This window comes from Sminthopsis crassicaudata, chromosome 1 (genome assembly GCF_048593235.1).
Source record: "Sminthopsis crassicaudata isolate SCR6 chromosome 1, ASM4859323v1, whole genome shotgun sequence".
Taxonomy (NCBI): domain Eukaryota; kingdom Metazoa; phylum Chordata; class Mammalia; order Dasyuromorphia; family Dasyuridae; genus Sminthopsis; species Sminthopsis crassicaudata.
In genome coordinates, this window is record NC_133617.1 from 52178667 (window position 1) to 52199898 (window position 21232).

Consider the following 21232-nt stretch of genomic DNA (forward strand, 5'->3'; position numbering starts at 1 on the left):
CCCTATCTACTCCCTGCTTCCCTAGTGCCTACAAACAGACCCATATCTCAGTCAAAAAACTCACTTGATAATCCACTGCTGCTTGTTCTCTTCCATTTTTTCCATTTTTCATGGCTAATTTCCTTGAGAAGCCTGCCTACAATAAATAGCTTTACTTCCTTCCCTCTGATTCTCTTCTTAACTCTCTAAAAAGTCTGCCTTCTTACCTTCTCATTCCATTCCAGGAAACTGTTCTCTCCAAAGTTATCTATGATCTCTTAATTGTCAAATTTAAAAGCCTTTTCTCTGTCCTCAACCTTCTTGACTATTGAAGCCTTAAAACACTGTGGATCACCTGTTTCTCATTGATCACCTCTCTAGGCAGAAAGAGCCTATCTACAGTAGGTATTACTATTATTTAATCTTCACAGCAATCTTGGGGATTATCCTTATTTTACAATTGAGAAAACACTGAGCTGTCAAGTATCTTGAGACTAGATTTGAACTCAGCTCTCAGTGCTCTAACAACTGAGCATGTAGCTGCTTCCAAGACACCTTGTTTTCCTACTCCCAGACATTTTTACTGGTTGTCTCCCATTCTGTGAATCCTCTGCTTTCAAGTCTCACCTAAAATCTCATCTTCTATAAGAAAATTTTTCCTAATTCCTTATAATGTTAGTGTCTTCCTTTTGATTATTTCCAATTTTTCCTGTTTGTACCTTATTTGCTTGTCATTTCTCCTATTAAACTGTGAGGTCTGCTTAGCACAATGCTTGGAATGTAGTACGTAGTTAATATTTATTGATTGATTAGGAGGTTAGTTCAGAGAAGGAAAGTCTTTCTTTAATGAAGGCAGGGAGGCCAATTGTTAGAGTATATATAACATGTGAGATTTAGTTGGGGCTTGTCTGAATTAGGGATAGAGAAAAAAGGGAACAGATATGGGAGGATGGAATCAAACATTTTGGCACCTGAGGGAGAGTCACAAAAGACTCCAAAGTGAACCTAGGGGACTGGAAGAATTATTGTGTCTTTGATAAAAAATGAAGAATTAGCAAGGAGGCTGGGCTTTCAGAGGAAAGGATAAGTTCAGTTTTGAACATGTGGAGTTGAAGGTGTTCATAGGATATCAAATTTGAGCTGCAAAAGTAGATTCCAGGAGGCAAGTAAAAACTATAGGACATGGAGGATGAGCTGGAAAAGGAAATTGAGGAGTAAGGAGACAAGAGAATGGTGTGGTGAAAACCAAGGGAAGAGAGTATCCATGAAGAATATGTGATCTAAAAAGATGAGATCTCAGAGAAAGCCTCTTGATTTAGCAATTAAGATATTGTTGGTGATCTTGGAGACCAGTATGAGTGGAAGGCCCAGGTTACCCAGGGACTGCAAAAATGGTAGAGGATAGGAGTGTAGATAACTTTCCAGAAGTAGAGCTTAGCAGAGTAAAGACTACTACTAGACATTAATAAATTGTTACTTAAAAGTTATTTTCAGGAAGAAAGAGAAATAATAAGTGTTTCTTGACTTTTTAAACTGTAACTACAGATAGTTTCTCTTTGGCATTTGGGGTCCAGACTACCTGAATGGTGGAGGTATTCCAGGAACACCTAATGTGTGATTGAGCTAGGTGAAGGTCATGTTCATGTTCATGATCATAATCACAATCATGGTCTGGAGTAGAAGGTAGGTGTTTATAAGACTAGAGAACAAGGAAATAAGGAAGCATAGAATCGTATTGGATAATGGAGATGAAAAATTCTGGCAGTGTCTAAGAAGCAAAATTTTACTTAGGGGTTGCTTTCTGGTTTGAATTATGTGAGCCTAGATTTTCTTCCATTACTGCAGGTAATTGAAAACTAACTGGATCTTTTCATGCAGGTCATTTAATTTGTTTTTCCCATAATCTTGAGAAATTTAACTAGGAATGTGTAGTTTAATTCGTTAATCCTATTTTAGCTTACATATTCCTTACATCATGCTGGGAACTGGAGGTACAAAGATAAAAAATGTCATAGCCTTAAAGTCTGGGGGAGGGACTGAGCATGTGTACAAAAATATATGGTATGAGGTAGAATGCAAATGGGGCAAAAAAGAGGTCACGTCAGCTGGAATCATCAGGAAGGGCTTTATGAGAAAGTGTAGACGCTGAAGTGGGGCTGTAAGGAAAAACAGTTTCAGTAAATGGAGATGAACTGTGTATCTAAATAGAGGCACAGTAAGCATTTAGTAAGCATTGTGTGCGACAGAGAAAAACAATCAAACAGTCCCTGTCCTCAAGAGTTTATATTTTTACTAGCAGACAGTATGTACATGTATCTATTCACATATGCACACACACACAAAGTCAGATAAGATGTGTATGTGTGTAGATTCTGTTTATGAAGAAAAAGATTGAAAAACTATTCCTCTATTTTAATTGAAATCGGGGAGGGATTAGAAACAGGTAGATAGCCAAGTTAGTTTTAGATTATAAATGTCAGGGTAAAATGTTTGTACTGTATAAACAGCGAGAGCCACTGAAGGCTTTGGGGGGATGTGGGGGGTGAAACAGGATCTGGTCAGACCAGTATTCTAGGAAGATTATCTTGGTATCTGTACAGAGGATTGTTTGGAGAGGGAAGAGAATAGGGTCCAGTATTCCCAGCAAGAAGATGGGAAGAACATAAAGCAGAGTGATGGCAGTGTATGCCAGAGTCATTATAAAAAGAATTCACACAGTTTGGCCACCCTTCCCATTTCTGTTTCCCTCACCCCAAATCTGAAGAACATTAGTAAATTAGGTGAATGAGAGAGTAGTGGTAATAGTATGGAAGTGGGACAAGAAACTGAGATAGTTCATGTAATTTAACCCAAGTAAATCCATCCATCTATCTGCCTTTTTATTTTGATTTATTTTTAATTTTGTTCTCATCCTCCCAAAAGTTTTCTATAGGCCATCTATCTTGTATTCTGGAGGTCTTTCTTTAGGTCTCAACGTGAGATGGCATTCACGCTATTCATCTTTTCACTTGTTTGTTAAGGAACCTCAACTTCCTTTTCCATTGTTACACTTTTTTAATGGTATCTTTTATACCTCTTAGATGCATATCATTATTGTCAGTGTACTACAGCCTGCTTAAACCTAAATCAGTCATACTTTTGATTCCTTAAAGCTTATATTTTTTTCATGATTTGCAGCATGATGACATTATTGGGAAAATAGTGTTTTGAAAATCCTACATAATTTTCCACTATCTTTATTACTTTCTAGGCTGCATTCATTTACCATTTAGTTTATGTGGCACCTGCCAAATGTAAAAGTATTTCGGGATTAACATAGCAGGCTGCTTTTTATTTTTTATGTTGTGTTCTGGACAGTTGGTACTTTTATATTGTTTTTTTCCCATATGGATAGTTAAATCAGTCTCTTGAGTGGTCATACATCTTGGTTCAAATGTATTGTTCTAGGACTTGTTTCAGTCATTAGATTGTCATATATAAACAGGATTATATGAAGGGATAGCATCACCTAAGGGATTTATTCCATTTGAGCTGTGCACAAGACACTCTTCACTATACTTCAGAATTGCAAGGGTTGTTTTTTTTTTTGTTTGTTTGTTTTTTTGTTTTTTTTGGTGGTTCAGTCATATGACATGGGTTTTTTGGTTTTTTTTTTTTTTTTTTTTTTTTTTTTTTTTTTTTTTTTTTTGCAAAGATACTGTAGTGTGTTCCTTCTTCAGTGTTGTCCCCAGTTTACAGATAAGGAATTGAGACAAAAGTTATAAGTGACTTGCTCAGGATCACCCAGCTAGTAAGTTTGAAGCCATATTTGAACTCCAGTCTTTCTAGAATAAGGACAGTTTGCTTTTAAAATCCTTCCTTTTCAATTTACTAGCTTTGTGACTTGGAAAATCACCTAACATATCTGCGTCTCAGGTTTCCTTATTTGTAGAACAAGGATATTGGACTAGATGATTTTCCTATTCCCTATGCACACACATGCTCACACGTGCACACTTTGAGAACTTCAGCCAACCCAGGAAGTCACAAAGCATAGTGAAATTGTTCCTTTATATCATGCAACAAGATGGAATTATCTTGATAAGAAATAACTATATGCTAACTCCCACAGAAAACGTGAAAAACATATTCAGTTCTTCTTGACTCATTATTATATAATTCATAAGGGCACATTTCCCACACACTTACAAGGCTTCTAATCTGAATTCTAAAATTCTAATCCATGAATTTTGTTGGGAAAATTGTGATATGTGGTGACAAAGACAATGTCCTTACATTTGCAGTTTACGGTACCTAGTAGATTAACCAGGCCCAAAGTTGTTAAATGAGTAGGATCAGATAAGCCAGAGAGGGAAGACAAGTACACTGAGGGAGACCACTATGGTCGAGCAGAACCTATTTTCTGGAGATCAGAAAATATAGATTTGAGTCTTATTTCTGCCACTTAATACCTTTGTGACTTTGGATCTTAAGTCCTTCCTTGGGGACTCAAGTTCCCCATCTGTAAAGTGAGACTAATACTTTGTCAGCTTCTAAGTTTTGAGGATCAGATGAGATAATGGATGTAAAGTGTTTTGTAAACTATAAACAGAAATTATATGAATTTTGAGTGCTTTAGTGTTATCATGTTTTCTATTTTTCAAAATGCCTTTATATTGTTTGAGTTGATATTCCCAATAATCATAGTAGATGGGATATTTTTCAATTTCTATTTTATAGATGAGGAAGTAGGACTACAAAGAGCATGACATGTGCAAGTTGTGAAATTAGAACTAAAACTGTTCTCTGCCTTGTCTAGCATTGGATTCACCATTTTTACTGCATTGTGCTTTCTTAGCTTCTTGCTGGTTGACTAAAGAGAATATGAACTTTGTCAAAGGGAGGAGACTTATAATTAGGGATTATTGGTTTCAGTTAAGTTGGGAGGTTTTAATTGTTTAGTTATAAAGAAAGGTTGAAAATCATGTGGAAAGGGTGGAGATGAGCATTTTTAATAAGGTGATTCATAACATGGGGTAAATGTACTAAAGATACTCTTGTTTTTTGTATGATGCAATCTAATTAGTGCTGCTCTTATATGAATTCTTGATCTTACTGTTAATACAATTTGAAATTTTATAGATTGTATGATCAGCTTCATAAGATGTTGGTAACATAATATACCAGTAGTATAATTAGTATGGTTTCAAGAAACAATAAAAATACCTTTTGTGCTATTTTTGAGATGAGTATTCTGATAATATCTAACCTAGCCTTCTGTCATAAGTAATTTGCTTATCTAGTTATGTGCACTTAGAACAACTTGATGTGAATAGATTTTTGAGAGGTAAAAAATGTATGCTATCTGTAGTGCTCTTATATAATGTCTGGGAGAGGGAAAAATGAATAAGAAAATGTCCTTCACTTTAAAATGTATAAGGAACAGCCAGTCACATAAACAAAAATTACATTTAAATATATGAGAGAGGCATAAAAAACAGGAATTGTTTAAATGGGGGGGAAAGTTTAATGGAAGATATGGCATTTTGAACTGGATCTGGAAGATGACTAGTATTTCATCAGAAAAAGATTGAGACATTTTAAGATTAGTTATGTGGGCAGATGTGGAGGTAGGAAGTATACTGAGGCAGATCCAGATGCATTGCTTAAGTAAGTTTGAATGAAGAGGGACAGAACCAAGGAGACTCTTCTATTGTAATCATAAGGAGTTTGGTTTTGAATAGAAGCATATCCACCTCAAAGTTTCTATACCTTTTTTTAGCTGAGGTTCTTTAACAATAAGATTAAGAACAAATTGAAGGAGTATTGGGGAGGAAGATGTCATCTAATATTCAGTTGTAACGCCTGAGATACCTAAATTGTCTTTTCTCCCATATTTGGAATATTTAAATTCGTGTATTCTAATGGTTATAGGCACAACCTGCACTTGTAGAAAATGTTCAGAATTATTTTCTCTGTTCTTTTTCCACATGCTCAAATAACAATTGCAAGAATTATATGGATTGTAGTTTTTTTTTTTCTTTTTTAAGCCAATCTTATATCACATATAATACTATTGGATTTTTTTTCTTTGAAAGTGATATGATGTATAAAATAATTAGGGTGTCCAAATAGAAGTATATGTGGAAAATAAGTAATAAATTTCAGGTCCAGTGGATTTACTAGTGAAAAGTAATATATGATACTTATATAATAGTATTTTTTTTTTCTTTTTTTTTTTTTTATTATAGCTTTTTATTTACAAGATATATGTGTAGGTAATTTTTCAGCATTGACAACTGCAAAACTTTTTGTTCCAACTTTTCCCTTTCTTTCCCCCCACCCCTTCCCCCACATGGCAGGTTGACCAATACATGTTAAATATGTTAAAATATAAGTCAAATGCAATATATGTATACATGTCCAAACAGTTATTTTGCTGTACAAAAAGAATCTGACTTTGAAATCGTGTATAATTAGCCTGTGAAGGAAATCCAAAATGCAGGTGGACAAAGATAGAGGGATTGGGAATTCTATGTAGTGGTTCATAGGCATCTCCCAGAGTTCTCTCGCTGGGTGTACCTGGTTCAGGTCAATTCTGCTCTATTAGAACTGATTTGGTTCATCTCATTGTTGAAGAGGGCCACATCCATCAGAATTGATCATCATATAGTATTGTTGTTGAAGTATATAATGATCTTCTGCTTCTGCTCATTTCACTCAGCATCAGTTCATGTAAGTCTCTTCAGGCCTTTCTGAAATCACATCCTGCTGGTCATTTCTTACAGAACAATAATATTCCATAATATTCATATACCACAATTTATTCAGCCATTCTCCAATTGATGAGCATCCACTCAGTTTCCAGTTTCTGGCCATTACAAAAAGGACTGCCACAAACATTCTTGCACATACAGGTCCCTTGCCCTTCTTTAAAATCTCTTTGTGATATAAGCCCAGTAGTAACACTGTTGGATCAAAGGGTATGCATAAAATAGTATTTCAAGGGAAAATAGTTCTAAAACTTAAAGGTGGATGGGGGCAGCTAAGTGGCGCAATGGTTAGAACACCAGCCCTGAAGTCAGGAGGACCTGAGTTCAAATGTGATCTCAGACATTTAACACTTCCTGGCTGTGTGACCCTGGGCAAGTCACTTAACTTTGCCTCAGCAAATTGGGCTTATATCCCAAAGAAATACTAAAGAGGGGAAAGGGACCTGTTTGTGCCAAAATATTTGTGGCAGCCCTTTTCATAGTGGCTAGAAACTGGAAGATGAATGGATGTCCATCAATCAGAGAATGGTTGGGTAAATTATAGTATATGAAGGTTATGGAATATTATTGTTCTGTAAGAAATGATCAGCAGGATGAATTCAGAAAGATTTGGAGAGACTTACATGAACTGATGCTGAGTAAAATGAGCAGAACCAGAAGATCGCTGTACACTTCAACAACAATGCTGTATGAGGACATATTCTGATGGAAGTGGATATCTTCAACATAAAAAAGATCCAACTCACTTCCAGCTGATCAATGATAGACAGAAACAACTACACCCAGAGAAGGAACACTGGGGAGTGAATGTAAATTGTTAGCACTACTGTCTATCTATCCAGGTTACTTATACCTTCGGAATCAAATACTTAAAGTGCAATAAGAAAATTGGATTTATACACATATATTGTATCTAGGTTATACTGTAACACATGTAAAATGTATGGGATTGCCTGTCATCTAGGGGAGGGAGTAGAGGGAGGGAGGGGAAAATATGGAAAAAATGAATACAAAGGATAATGTTATAAAAAAATTACTCATGTATATATACTGTCAAAAAATTTATAATTATAAAATAAAAAAAATAAAAATTAAAAAAAAGCTTTGCCTCAGCAATAAACAAATAAATAAAATAAATTTTAAGGTAGAAATTGAGTTGTGATCCCGTCTTCCTACTTGTAATAAAACATTGTGTAGTTGTTCAAAATCTTTTAGGATAAAGTGTACTAGCTTTTTTTTTTCCCCCTTGGTAAATTTATTTATTTTTAATATATCTTGCTTTATGAATAGTGTACAACTTTTCAACTGACTTTTTAATCATAGGTTAATGGACCTGATGGTATCCTGCAGAATGGTGCTGTGGATGACAGTGTAGCTAAAACTAGCCAACTGTTGGCTGAATTGAATTTTGAAGAAGATGAAGAAGATACTTACTATACAAAGGATCTTCCTGTGCATGCTTGCAGGTAAAAATCCATTCTGTTCCAAACTCTAGCAATGACAAACAAATACTGGTATTTGTCATAGTGATAAGAGAAAATTGTGGTGAGGTATTTTCCCAGGGACTATACTTCTCTTTAAAAAACTGAATTAAAATCTTGGACTATAATGTTGATTTTCTTACATACAGCCCCATCCTTAGGATATTTACAAGTTTATTGGGTTTGTACTGCAGACATTAAGGGTAGAAAGAGAAAATAGCATCATAGCTGCTTTAAGTTCATACTAGTTCATAAGATAAAGAAATGGAATATCCTGCATACTTTCAGACAGAATTCAGGCTTTCTCCTTTCTATGACTTCTTTTCCCCATCAGGGTTATCCTTATTATTCATTTTAACTTGCTTTCATCAGTGAAAATCTGGATTGATGGATAAAATCAGAGGTGATTGTTTTACAAAGAGCTTGTCATACAATTTTTGAAACTGATTAGTTTTCTCAATGGATTTAAAGAGAGAGTTGGTTTACTTATATTTTCTGAATCTTCGAATTGTTTTAAAATGCATGGCATTTTGTTTTAAAGCCATAGAATGTCAGATTTATGAGAATTTAGAATTGAGACTATCGGCCAGAAGAGGGCTTTAGTTTATATAGTTCTACCCTGTAATTTTACAAGTAAGAAATTAAGATACAGAAACATGAACCTGCCTAAGATCAGGCAACTAGTCACTGTTGGGACCAGAAATAGAATCAATAAGTATTTATTATAAACCAGACCCTGTTCTAGTGAAAAGAGACAAAGAAAAAGCCCAAAACCTCTAACAGCATACAGTCTTAACGGGAGAGACATCATATCAAATCAGAACATAAATGTTAAATATAGAGTAAATGGAAAATAACCCTAGGGGAATGGCATTAGCAACTGGAGGGGATTCTAAGAGTTAAGATTTGGAGGGAGAACATTTCAGGGAAGGGGAATAGTGAGAAATGGGGTTCCTAGAGATTACCATTAGTTGGGCATAGAGAATGTTAAAAAGAAAGTGATTCAGATTTAAAAAATCCAATTCTCTTTGGAATCTTTTTTTCCCTCCTATTATAACATACCTACTGTTTCCTATACCCCATCCTCTATACACATTTAACATTTAGTTTTAAATTTTGATCTTTGGGAGGCTTCTTTTTTCAAAACCCAAATGTGCACTATTTGAATTTTTCACAGGCGCATAGTACAAATCAGAACTTTTCTGATAAAGCAGCACTGAATTATGAGCTCTCCTGGGCATGGAGCAGTGGAAGAGCTTGTCCTTGAGTCTTACTAAATGAAGTAGATTTGCAAGCAGTTAGGAGTATTCTGGTAGAGTCCATAGGTCAAGTGAGAAGGTGGGAGAGAACTTGACAGGTCACTTAACTTGAGTTTCAGTTTCTTTGTAAAATGAAAACAATGCAGATCGCAGTGTATACTTCCCAAGGTTGTTATGGAAGATGCTTTCTAAATCTTAAAGTGCTTTGTAAAATGAATATAAACATTATTTATTGTGTAGCACAGCCTTGGAACTGGGAATACACAATATATTGAGTTTACAAGTGACTCAATATAAAGCTGACATTTTGATACATATACTTTGGAGTTAGATATGGGCTGTCATGGAAGATACTGTGAATTAAAGCTCATAGTCAGAATGGGATATATGGGGTGCCTTCTACATTTTATCTTAGCGGGTAAGAAAGCTGCACAGAGAATTAGCTTTGGTTTGCTGGATGTTTTATGTTTGTGATCCTCACAGCAATCTTGGGAAGTAGATGCTATTGTTATTTCAGTTTTAGAGAGTGAACTGAGAAATAGGCAGAATTCCTTAGAAGCTAAATGTATTTGAACTCAGGCTTTACTCACTCAAAGTAGCTATCTCATTGTTAGTACTAGAAAAATCTCCACCTTCTCAGTTTCACATGGTTCGGGAAGAGCCAGCTTTCAAGCCAAGAATTCAAACACTGTCTCTGCCACGTAGGACAGATCATCAGCTCCTTAGTACCCGAGGCAGGTTTCTGAGACTATAAGTTGTAGAGGTGCCAAACCAACTTCAGCAATAGAATTTTCTCATCATTGCTTATTTTTCTTCATTCCATTGCTTGTAGCAGTGAAGTCATAGATCCAGTCCCTATCTTATGCTACTGTTAACTTGAATGTATTAGCTTTCTTCAAATCAAATATTTGTTTCCTATTTACTAAATTATAAAGGATGAAACTCAAAAGTGGTAGTAACTACAGCCTTGGATATTAGGCTTTCTTTCTTTAGAATTAAGAGGGATATCTGTTTGCCCGAGTGAATTTAGAACAATAATGGCTTCACTGGCATCTATCCACAGTTCTGTCAAACTCAATAAAAATTGGTTGCAGTCAAATTGTTTCCCGTTACAAAATAATTCCCTACAATCCTCCTAATATTTCTGTTTTGATTTTTCAGGACTTAAGCCTCTGAAGTTAATGAATTTAATTTTGTTCCTGGGATTATCTTACTTGAAGTTGCTTGATGCAAAACTTGAAAGGACATAAAAGAAAAAAATTTTACATCATGCTAAACTAAAAGTGCACAGCAAACCTTTCTACTTTTTAAAGTTTTCTGATGTGTTTCCTTTTTTAGTTACTGTGGCATCCATGATCCAGCTTGCGTGGTCTACTGCAATACTAGCAAGAAATGGTTTTGTAATGGACGTGGAAACACTTCTGGCAGGTAGTTCATCAAAACATGCATGGATCTTTAATCAGATTTCTGCTTAGAACTATATGAAAATGATGGAGTGAAATACAATAGAAAATGATGTTAACAAACCTGGCCTTTTTTTTCCCTCCTGTTTGACTGGTTTAACTTCAAACAGATGGTGCTGTGTGAATGCCTTCATGTATTTACTCTTGATTTTGTGTGTGTTTGTGCATGCGTGCATATGCATGCACGCACATGTATTTCCACACTCATTTTTATTATACAAGTGTGATTAAATTTTTTTTCATGTTTTATTTATGCAAGGTGAGCTTTTGGCCATGTCAACTTAATCTTAAGATTTCTGCCTTTACCACTAAAGTACATTATGAGACTATTGTGCTCTCAGAGAATATAATGACTGGAATGTCACTTTGAGCCTTTTGAACAGGTATCGTTCTTTTCTCAGGGCATTTTTGATTTTTATAATGACCAGATTCTGGTCCATCAAAGAAAAGTTCATTCACATTTACCAGAAAGTACTATATTTTAGTTTGTTATTGTACATATATGAAGCCTGTATCAAATCTAATCAAATTAAGTTGCTTATTTTGTTTAGGGTGATATGAGTGTTTTTTAGTACTTAAGTTGTGCAAGCATAGGCTATAACCTTAAAATTTAGGGCTCTATCAAATTCCAAAGTTACTGCCCATTTTGGATTTCTTTTACCAAAAAAGAAGTAATGATCTTAATGCCTCTTAACATTAGTACTTAATTAAGTACTTATTAGTACTTACTTTTTCTTGTATGCTTCATTCTCATCCATCAAATGCAATAAATAGTGCAAGAGTTTATTATCCCAATTTTATAAATGTGGAAGTAGACTGAGAGTTTGACTTATCCTTCAGCTAGTAAGGGGATGGAATGGCACTTAAGTGCAGGTTTTACACTTTGAGGGTCAGTGGTTTGTGTTTTTCCCCACTATAACAATGCTTTTCATGGTGAAGCAGCTAAATAGAGATCACTGGCTTTGCAACTAAGATGATCTGAATTCAATCAGGTCTCAGATTAATTGTGTCACTCTGGCTAAGTTACCACCTCTGCTGCCTCAGTCTCCTCAACTGTAAGATGGGGATAATAGTATCACCAGCCTCCCGGGGTGGTTATGAGGATCAAATCAAACAATTGTACATGGCACACAGTAGGATCTATGTAAATACTTACTCCTTTTCCCCTCTTAAACCTTGTGTAGCTAGTATTTAACCTGTTAAATTTTTCTTCTGCAGTTCACTTTGAGGAAAGAGGCAAATGGGAACCAAAAAACCCTGATATGACAAAAGTCCTACAAGCTTCTGACATATTCCTGAGTATACATTCATTATGTCTAGGCTTTTGTACTTTCTGCATCTACAGTACTGTGTAATCAGATTCTGGCCTAGAAGAACAACTGATAGATTTTTCAAGAAAAAGACTAACTAGAAAAATAGAATAATCCCATTCCTAAGCATTTTGACTGACTAGTATTTTGCTATATTTTATCTTCATCACTTCTCGGTTAGCCTTCTCTCCCAGGAACACTATGAATTGGACAAGCCAGAAATTGACCCCCTCCCCATCCCCTGTGTAGGCAGGCAGGTGTTAATGGGGCAATGTATTTTAAAAATCTGTATCTTTTCACCATGGAAAAGCCACATGAGCTCTCATTCAGAGCCTCTTGACTCTTAGTTGACATCTGATCTTAACAAGTTTGGTCATCTGATTCCTTAGACAATAATTGTCAAGATCAAATGCCACAGCAAGTAATTAGGGATAAGCTATAACTATAAAAAAGCAGGTGCAGTGGGGAGAGGGAGGGGAAGAATCACAGAAATCAGGACAAATAGCCACCTTCATTAGTTTCTAAGGACATTCAATTATAAATATTTTGGCAGGTGCATTTAAGGTAAAATAACGTTTTTAGAAAGATTTTGCATTTTTTAAAAAATTCTTTTTAAATTTTCAGGTGTCTAGGTAGTTGTTATATGGAACATCTCATTCTCTAGCGATGCTAAGATGAGTGAAATGTTCTTAAGTACCTGCTAATTGACCATAAATATTTCACTTCTAAGTGGGAAGATTAGAAACTATCAACTTGTGTGTTTATTCTTGGTTTTCAACCATGCTTTATTCTGTCCTGATTTCAGCCACATTGTAAATCATCTTGTAAGAGCAAAATGCAAAGAAGTAACTCTCCATAAGGATGGACCCTTGGGGGAGACTGTGCTGGAGTGTTACAATTGTGGATGTCGGAATGTGTTTCTCCTTGGCTTCATACCTGCCAAAGCTGATTCAGTAGTGGTACTCCTCTGCAGGTAAGAGAAAGATTTTATTAAAAGATTATCTAGTCCTTCTAAAATCTGCAACTCCTGTCTCAATTCCTATTTCCTTGTTGATTCCTAGCTCTTCTCAATCACAATTTTTGCCTCAGTCAATGCAATTATATTTTGTTTTTGTTTTTTTTAATTGTTTCAAATGTTGAGGTTAACTTATCCCATATCTACCCTTTCACTCCCTATGTGAGTAACATTGTGAGCTTCACTAGGATAGGAAATGTTTTTATTCTCTTTAGCTTCTCTAATACTTAAATTGTCATAAATTTTTTTGGAGGGAAAGGGGAGCGCAAGACTACAACTCTGAAGGAAACTCCTACTAAAATGATTCATCCCATGCTCTATAGTTTAGTCTTAGAGAGCTACCTGGGGCATGAGTGGTTAAGAGCCCTGCTCAAGATGTGTGCTTAATAGATGTCTTAAGGGCAAACAAGTGAAATTCAATCCTGTATATATAATGGGCTTTGCCATGGTTTATGAGAAGGGACAATGGTAAAAGATAAAGTTCAGATATGGCTTCTGTATAGATTTGTAGATTTTATTTCAAAAATATTGTTTAGTTTTCTTTCCATACAACTACAATAAGCTTTTTGAAGATGGTAGGCCTTAGACCTTGGTTAATCTCCTGCAATACTGAGCAACATAGTACATTGGATATAAATGAATTTTAAAAATTTGTTAAACTTTTTTTTTTTTTTCTGTTTAAAAGTTTACCTGAGGTGAAAGTTTCTTCTCTGAGTCTTCTCTATTGTGAGATTCTTTCATTCCACTCCATAGTCTCTTTTTTTGAGTTGTTATTATGAAAAAACAGGGACTATCTTGGCTAATCTCAAAAATGTATCTGTCCAATTTTAAGGCTTCTCATGACTTTTGAAAAATGAAAAATCTACATGTGTTAGGAAATTTATAATTGAAGATTATAGATTTGAAGTAACAGGCCATTTTTGGTCAGAGCACACAGATAGTGGACAAGGTCCTATTTAACTTGTTAGATAAACTAGCATTTGACCCATGAGTGCATTGTCCTTGTAATTTGGATTTTATAGGCAACCCTGTGCCAGTCAGAGCAGCTTAAAGGATATCAATTGGGACAGCTCCCAGTGGCAGCCTCTGATCCAGGATCGCTGCTTTCTTTCCTGGCTGGTAAAGATTCCTTCTGAGCAGGAGCAGCTGAGAGCACGGCAGATAACAGCACAACAAATCAACAAACTAGAGGAACTCTGGAAGGTATGATCTTCTCAAAAGACCTAAAATAAACCAGGGCGTCACATTTTATGCTTTGGCTACACATTGAGAGAGAAATTCCTTCCTAGTTGAAACTTTCCGTAAATTCAGTGTGTTTTCTTGTCTGATCAGTTAGGCAATCTATGGAGTATCAATTATGGGTGCTACAATTTCAGAAAGAGCTTTTACAATTGAGATAGATGACACTCTTTTGAAATGTATAAAGGCAATAAAGATAAATAACCTGGTGAAGATAAGGATATCATTGCTGCCTTCAGATATTTGAAGTATCGTTATGGAGAAAAAATGGTGATGATTGCTATGCTTCTGAACAGAGCCAGAGGAAATGAAACACCTCTGCCAACTGGGTAATCCAGGCACTCATATGGTCTTGCTTCGGTAGACTCACTGTGTCAAGGCAATTGTCCCTAACTGGTTCCCTCTATTCCAAACCTCTCTTCAAACTACGAATATTTGCTAAACCAGTGTTCTTGTTATTTGGATTTTGTAGCAACCTCATGCCAGCTTACAGTATGTCATTTTATACTTTGGGGATTGATTTCTATCCGGCTTTCTGCCCACCCTCTTTACCTTATTTGAGAACCTTGCCCATTTTTGAGAAAATTTAAAGCCAATCAACATGAGCTCTTCTCATCTCAAATCCCAATGACTATCCCCCACACTCTCAGCCTTTCTTCCTATCTCAGGCAGTAAGGTAACTTATTGCAGAGAGCACTCTTTTCTCCACAGGTGCCCTTAACCTTCGTTCATCCAATCCATTCTTTTCTTTTTCTTTTCTTTAATTTTTTTCAACCCATTCTTTCTTTAGCAGATTGTTTCTTGTACTATCTTCTTCTCCATTTCTACATGCACATGGGCACATATAGATATGCTTTCTGTTCCCTTCAAACATACCTAAATCCACCTTTTTTTTTTTTTTTATTAATAATTTTTTATTATATATATATTTTTTTTATAATATTATCCCTTGTATTCATTTTTCCAAATTATCCCCCCCTCCCTCTATTCCCTCCCCCTGATGACAGGCAATCCCATACATTTTACATGTGTTACAATATAGTCTAGATATAATACATGTGTGTGAATATCATTTTCTTGTTGCACAATAAACTTTAGATTCCGAAGGTACATGTAACCTGGGCAGACAGATATTAGTGCTAACAATTTACATTCACTTCCCAGTGTTTCTTCTCTGGGTATAGCTACCTCTGTCCATCATTGATCAACTGGAAGTGAGTTGAGTTGTAAATCCACCTTTCTTTAAAAAAAAAAAAGAAAAAGAAAAAAAAACCAAAGAAACCTTTACTAGACCCTACTATATTATACCCTCTAACTCCTGATGTACTTTTGCCCTGGTTTATCTGTCATGTTGCCTAATTTTGGATGTTCCTCAAGATTCTCTCCTATTCTTTTTTCTCTCTGTAATTATCTATTGAATTGACTCATAGGTCTGTTTATATGGTCTCCATATTATCTCTAGGCTTCATTTTATCACCAGAGGCCTCTCCTATTAAACCTTTGAAATTATACAAATCAAAGACAACTTTATCTTACCAAACGATTTATCTGTCTGTCCATCTGTTTATATTTCCCATTTCCCTTCCCCCCCAACCACCCTCGTCTAGATGCCTCATTTCTGTCAAAGATGCCACTATCCTTTTAGTCTCCTAGGTTTATAATCTCAACTTGAGTCCTTACTCTTCATTTTATTCCATGTATCAATTCAGTTGCTTTCCTAGTATTTTAGTTTCATGACCAGTTCACTGATAGACTCTTTTTTTATGTGTTTAGAGAGATAAATTTTCCTTAGAGTACTGCTTTTCTGAATCCCATAAATTTTGATATGTATATGACCATAGAAAACCCCCTACTCCATTGAGTCCTTTGGCGCCCTATTACCTTGAACCCAAAATGGAAACTTGTATGTTTAGTTCTTAGATTCATTTACATCCTTGCCTCAACCCATATTTTTAGCTTCATTAGAAATCATTCAATCTGTCACTCTTAAAAGGTGCCTGCCTCATAGGTATTAAATTAGTGCTTATGAGTCAAGGAAGTTATCAAAATCTACTTGGGTCGAAAGAGAGAGCTCAGACTAAGGAAAAGTTATAGAGAAGCAAATTTCATCTTGATAGAAAATATGACAAGAGAGAACTTTCCAGAAAAGAGAAGGTACCACATTCTTTCCGTGGAGATTTTCAAGCAGAGAATGAATTATCAAAGTCTAAAATCTCACTCCAGTGTATTGTCCTGACCAAACAAGAGAAGTAAAATGTTAGTAGCAGCTTGGTAATAACCAGAGATTCCTGCCTTTCTACTGCCTATTGTTTATAGAGCATTTAGGTATATTGAACTATAAATATGATGCTTATAGTATCTGTGCCATGTGATTCTATCTGACTTTTCTTACCATCCATTTTACTTTTTCCCTGTTCCTTTACTTGCATGTATCACTTGCCACAGGCTAAGAAATGGTTCCATTTGTACTTGGAAAAACCAGACACAAAGTTGGCTTGTTTAGAGCTTTAAGTAGTTGGGGGTGGACCTTGAAGGATTAATAGTAAATTTCCTATTAATGCCTGACCCAGAGTAGTCCACTAAACATTTCTTCATCATCTCCTTTGTACTAGGCATTGTGCTGTGGTGTTGGGGATATAAAGACAGAAAAAGTCCTTGCTCTCAGGGATCTCCCAATCCAATGAAGACAACATGTATATGCCCAAGCATGTACAAAATGCTACATACACAGGACAAAGGCACTAACACAGGGGTTCTCAAACTATGGCCCTCGAGCCAGATGAGGCCCACTGAGGACGTTTATGCGGCCCACCAGGTTATGGCATATGGGCGGAGGGGCAGAGACAGAGCATGAGTTTTTGTTTTTACTATAGTCTGGTCCTCCAACAGTCTGCTGGCCCTGTATTTAAAAAATTTGAGGACCACATACATGCATGCATACACTTATTTTCCCTTCTACCAGTATTGGGTGGGAAATTGATTTTTCCTCCTTTCTGCCTAATTTCCCTCATTTAGCTATATCAACAAAATTCTTGAGTTACCTGTTCTTTACCTAGTCAGTGAATCTTAGTCTCATTGCATAAATATTGACCTTTCTCTCTTATTCCATTCTTTCCCCTTCCCTCAAGTTTTGGAGTAAAATTCTTAAAAGGGGGAGGGTCATGTTGACTCTACCTCTTTAAAGTCTCTTGAATTCATCTTTTTCTTTCTCTTAGCATAATCCTATTTCAGATTTCTTATCTTTGAAATAAATACTCTCTTAACTGAACTTCTTGTCTTCATATTTATTTTCTCCAGTCCATAAAGTAGAAATTCACTGGAACATCCAAGACCTCTCACAAACTATTTCTCTAGCTTTCTCCCACTATTTCCCTTTATATTCTTTGTTCTCTGACCAAACTGTATCATATAGTCTACATGCTACTGTCCCCAGCTTTGTCCTGCCATCATTCTGCCTTGTGCTTATCCTTAGCACAGTTTCTTTTCAAATAGAATGTGAATCCCTTGGGAATGACAATTGCTTTTCTCCTTAACACCTTGCATGTAGTGAGCACAACATATTTGTTGACTTGTATTTTATGGTATTTAACAGCGTTGAAATGTAATAGTAAGGAAAACAGGAAATTTTTAAAAAGAATGTGCCCAGACATATACATTGTTCCTTCATATAATTTTTTTAGGTGGAGTAAGAGGCTAAATCAAGAGTTCCCAACCTTTTCTGTAATACATTGAATCCTTTTCAGAATGTTGCCTACATTCATAATACTAAAGAAAGAAATGCTATTTTTCTTGCATAGAAAAGTAAAGATATAGTTCTTTTTTTCCCATCCAGATTACTATACTCTGATTAAGAACTCCTGGTCTAGATCATTGCCAGAACCTATTATAGAATTTTTGCTCATTTTTGGATTTTTGTTGTTCAACAAAATAAGTCTTTACCTCAGGGGTAGCAGTGAACTCCTCCTTATTGTTGCAGGCTTTCAGTTAACATCTGGGATGACCTCTTATGGGGTATATATCCTTTATTATTGGGATCATAAGATTCAGGCATGGGAGGCTTGGATTAGACTTCTCTGGTCTTAATACCTTTCAATTGTAAACTTCTTGAACATTGGAACTGTTAGTTTATGGACCTATATTAGCTTAAAATATATTTTTAATAAAAAACCTTCTGAGACTCCCTTGGTTACAGTTTTTAATTAGTATATCAGGATATGAAATCTTAAATTTATAAGTATGATTACAAATCAAGATGTCAGATTTTCAGGATGTTTATTTAAATGAGAGTGAAAATGGCATGTTGTCCAAAATAATAAATTAATTACACTAAGATATGAATGCTGAGAAAATAAACTCAAAGCTTTTTGTCTATAAGGTATAAATTAAAAGATTGTGCATATGATTTTCCTCTGCAACCAGATTTTACTTGGGGTTTTCTTATTTAACAAGTAGAATGCCACTTAATTCATGTTGTAAGAGTTCACACTTCATGAAAGCTACTCGGTCTCTCCATGGAAAAAATCTTTGTAATTCCTAGTTGCAGATATACATGCTATGTAATTCACAACTGTTCAGGTTAGTCCTAGAGCCAAAGATCTCCTGAATTTGAGAGCTGAAAGTATGACTTAGCAATGGCTCACGTCAAGGCTATGTTAGATTGTGACTTCTTGATTGATAGATGAGAAGATTCAGCTTCTTGGAGTACTAATTAGATAGCTTGTCATGGCTTAATTCATTTGCATCCAAATGAAAATATGACAAGATAACTTTGTCCCATTTTATAGATTTCTACACATGACTTTTCTGTCAGCTATAGGAGAAGGTCTAGTTTATTGAGATTCATAAAGAGAAGAAAATGACCATGGGAGAAAATGGGTTCTGCAAGATGGAAGGTGCTGGATATATAGCATTATTTATCCTTATAATCTGGAATAACTTTGCAATTCACAATACTGGTCTTTCATTAACTTCAGAGAAAGTGACTCAAGTAAAAATGGAGGTTGAAGGAAATCATTAAGATACGTGTGCATTTTGGATTAGATCTCTGGGTGGTCATTCACCTCTGTCAGTCCATAGTCTGAGACTTCTTTCCCCTTTAGGCCTGTGAGTCCTAGTGCTGTCTAAAGGTTAGAGAGGATATGTTGTTCTTGAGTAATTTGCCAGCTAGTAACAATAAAGATACATAATTCAGTATTAAGCTTCCTACTCAGGCTCCTAGGAGGCTCCTAGGATTTACAAGTCTGTTTTCTTATTTTAAGTGAAGAAACCAAGGCCCTGGGACAGAAAATTACCTAAGTTCATGTTTCAATGGTAACATTCAAATCCAGAGCAGCATGGCTCTGCAACCAGTGAATACTATCACAATGGCTTAGCGACTCTCATATTCTTTGAATAAAACAAAATAATAAAAGTTTTATGGCTTGCTGTTATTAGGACAATTTAAGAGTAGGATTCACATAGAAAAGGTTAGATTAAATTCTCTATTAAAAAAATCCCATTATCTGATCATCTTTGTTATGATGTTTGTGTAGAGTTCTTATTTTTAAATTTTAAAAATGTTCTGCCAGTTTTCTGTTCTGGGGGGGCCATCTGTAGATATGGTACTGAGGTGTGTATAGGAGAGCATTTCTTTCACTGCCAGTGTGTTGTTAATTCACATAAGTCACTAAATGCCTATGTTTGATTCTGAGGACAACCCAGATGCCATATGACCTGATAGAAAGAGAACAAAAGTTGGTGGAGAGTCATGGGTTTTGAATCCTTATTGCAACCCCAATTAGCTAGCTGTGTGATTCTAGTCAAGTAGGTGCTGGAGCTCTGGGCATCTATTGTTAAATCTTGCATGATGTAGAAAAGTTAACTTTATGGGGCTGTCTGGAGGAAGCCACATTGCAAACCCGAGCAGCTAGGGGAATATGATGATGATTGATTATTCTTACAGGAAAATCCTTCAGCAACTCTTGAAGATCTGGAAAAGCCAGGTGTTGATGAAGAGCCCCAGCATGTCTTGCTTCGCTATGAGGATGCTTACCAGTATCAAAATATCTTCGGCCCACTTGTCAAACTGGAAGCAGATTATGATAAGAAACTTAAAGAATCCCAGGTAATTTGTGTGAAATATTGGCTGGTTTTGGAATAGGCTTAATGGGATTTGGTTATATGCTTAAACAAATAGTAACTTAGAGCTTATGGTCTTTAACTTGGCACATTTCAACTAACTTACTCTTTAGTAGAAATAAGAACTTTTTAGGATCATACTACTCTAGATAAGGTTGAGTCAGAAGTAACCTGAGAGGTGAGAAAAGTATGTGAAGATTGAGAGAACATTTTAGGAGACCAAATTCTTTAGTTTTTTACTGAATCAGTATTTGAAAAAGAATTTCTCTCTTGGGGGAAATAATATTATTGCAAAGAAGCCTAAGGATGGTTTGATCAGAAGTGTCCCATCATTGGTCATCAAGTTATTTAAAGGTTTTGCTTATTGGATAAGAGCACACGTTGTCATTGGCTTTTATAAAGCAGCTAAAAGAACCCTACACTTGAATTCCAAATGCCCAAGATTCTAGTCTTTTGCTCTTCTATTTATTGTCTATGTGACCTTGGGCAAATTACTTAAATTCTGAGCCTCAGTTTTTTCACGGGCAAAATGGAGGTAATAGTACTTGTATTGCCTATCTCATAGGATTATTGAGGATTAAATCACTTAACAGTAAAGTCTTTTTAATGTGTAAGGT

General features: G+C 35.6%; 1 protein-coding gene across 1 annotated transcript in view; it reads left to right on the forward strand.

Moving 5' to 3' along the window:
* The window catches only part of UPF1 (UPF1 RNA helicase and ATPase), a 57711-nt gene that overhangs the window by 15278 nt on the left and 21201 nt on the right, over nucleotides 1–21232 (forward strand). The window contains exons 2-6 of the mRNA XM_074302996.1: nucleotides 8055–8197; nucleotides 10810–10899; nucleotides 13050–13217; nucleotides 14282–14462; nucleotides 20440–20601. Of these exons, the coding sequence (XP_074159097.1) occupies nucleotides 8055–8197; nucleotides 10810–10899; nucleotides 13050–13217; nucleotides 14282–14462; nucleotides 20440–20601 (744 nt within the window). The remainder of the gene's footprint in view (nucleotides 1–8054; nucleotides 8198–10809; nucleotides 10900–13049; nucleotides 13218–14281; nucleotides 14463–20439; nucleotides 20602–21232) is intronic.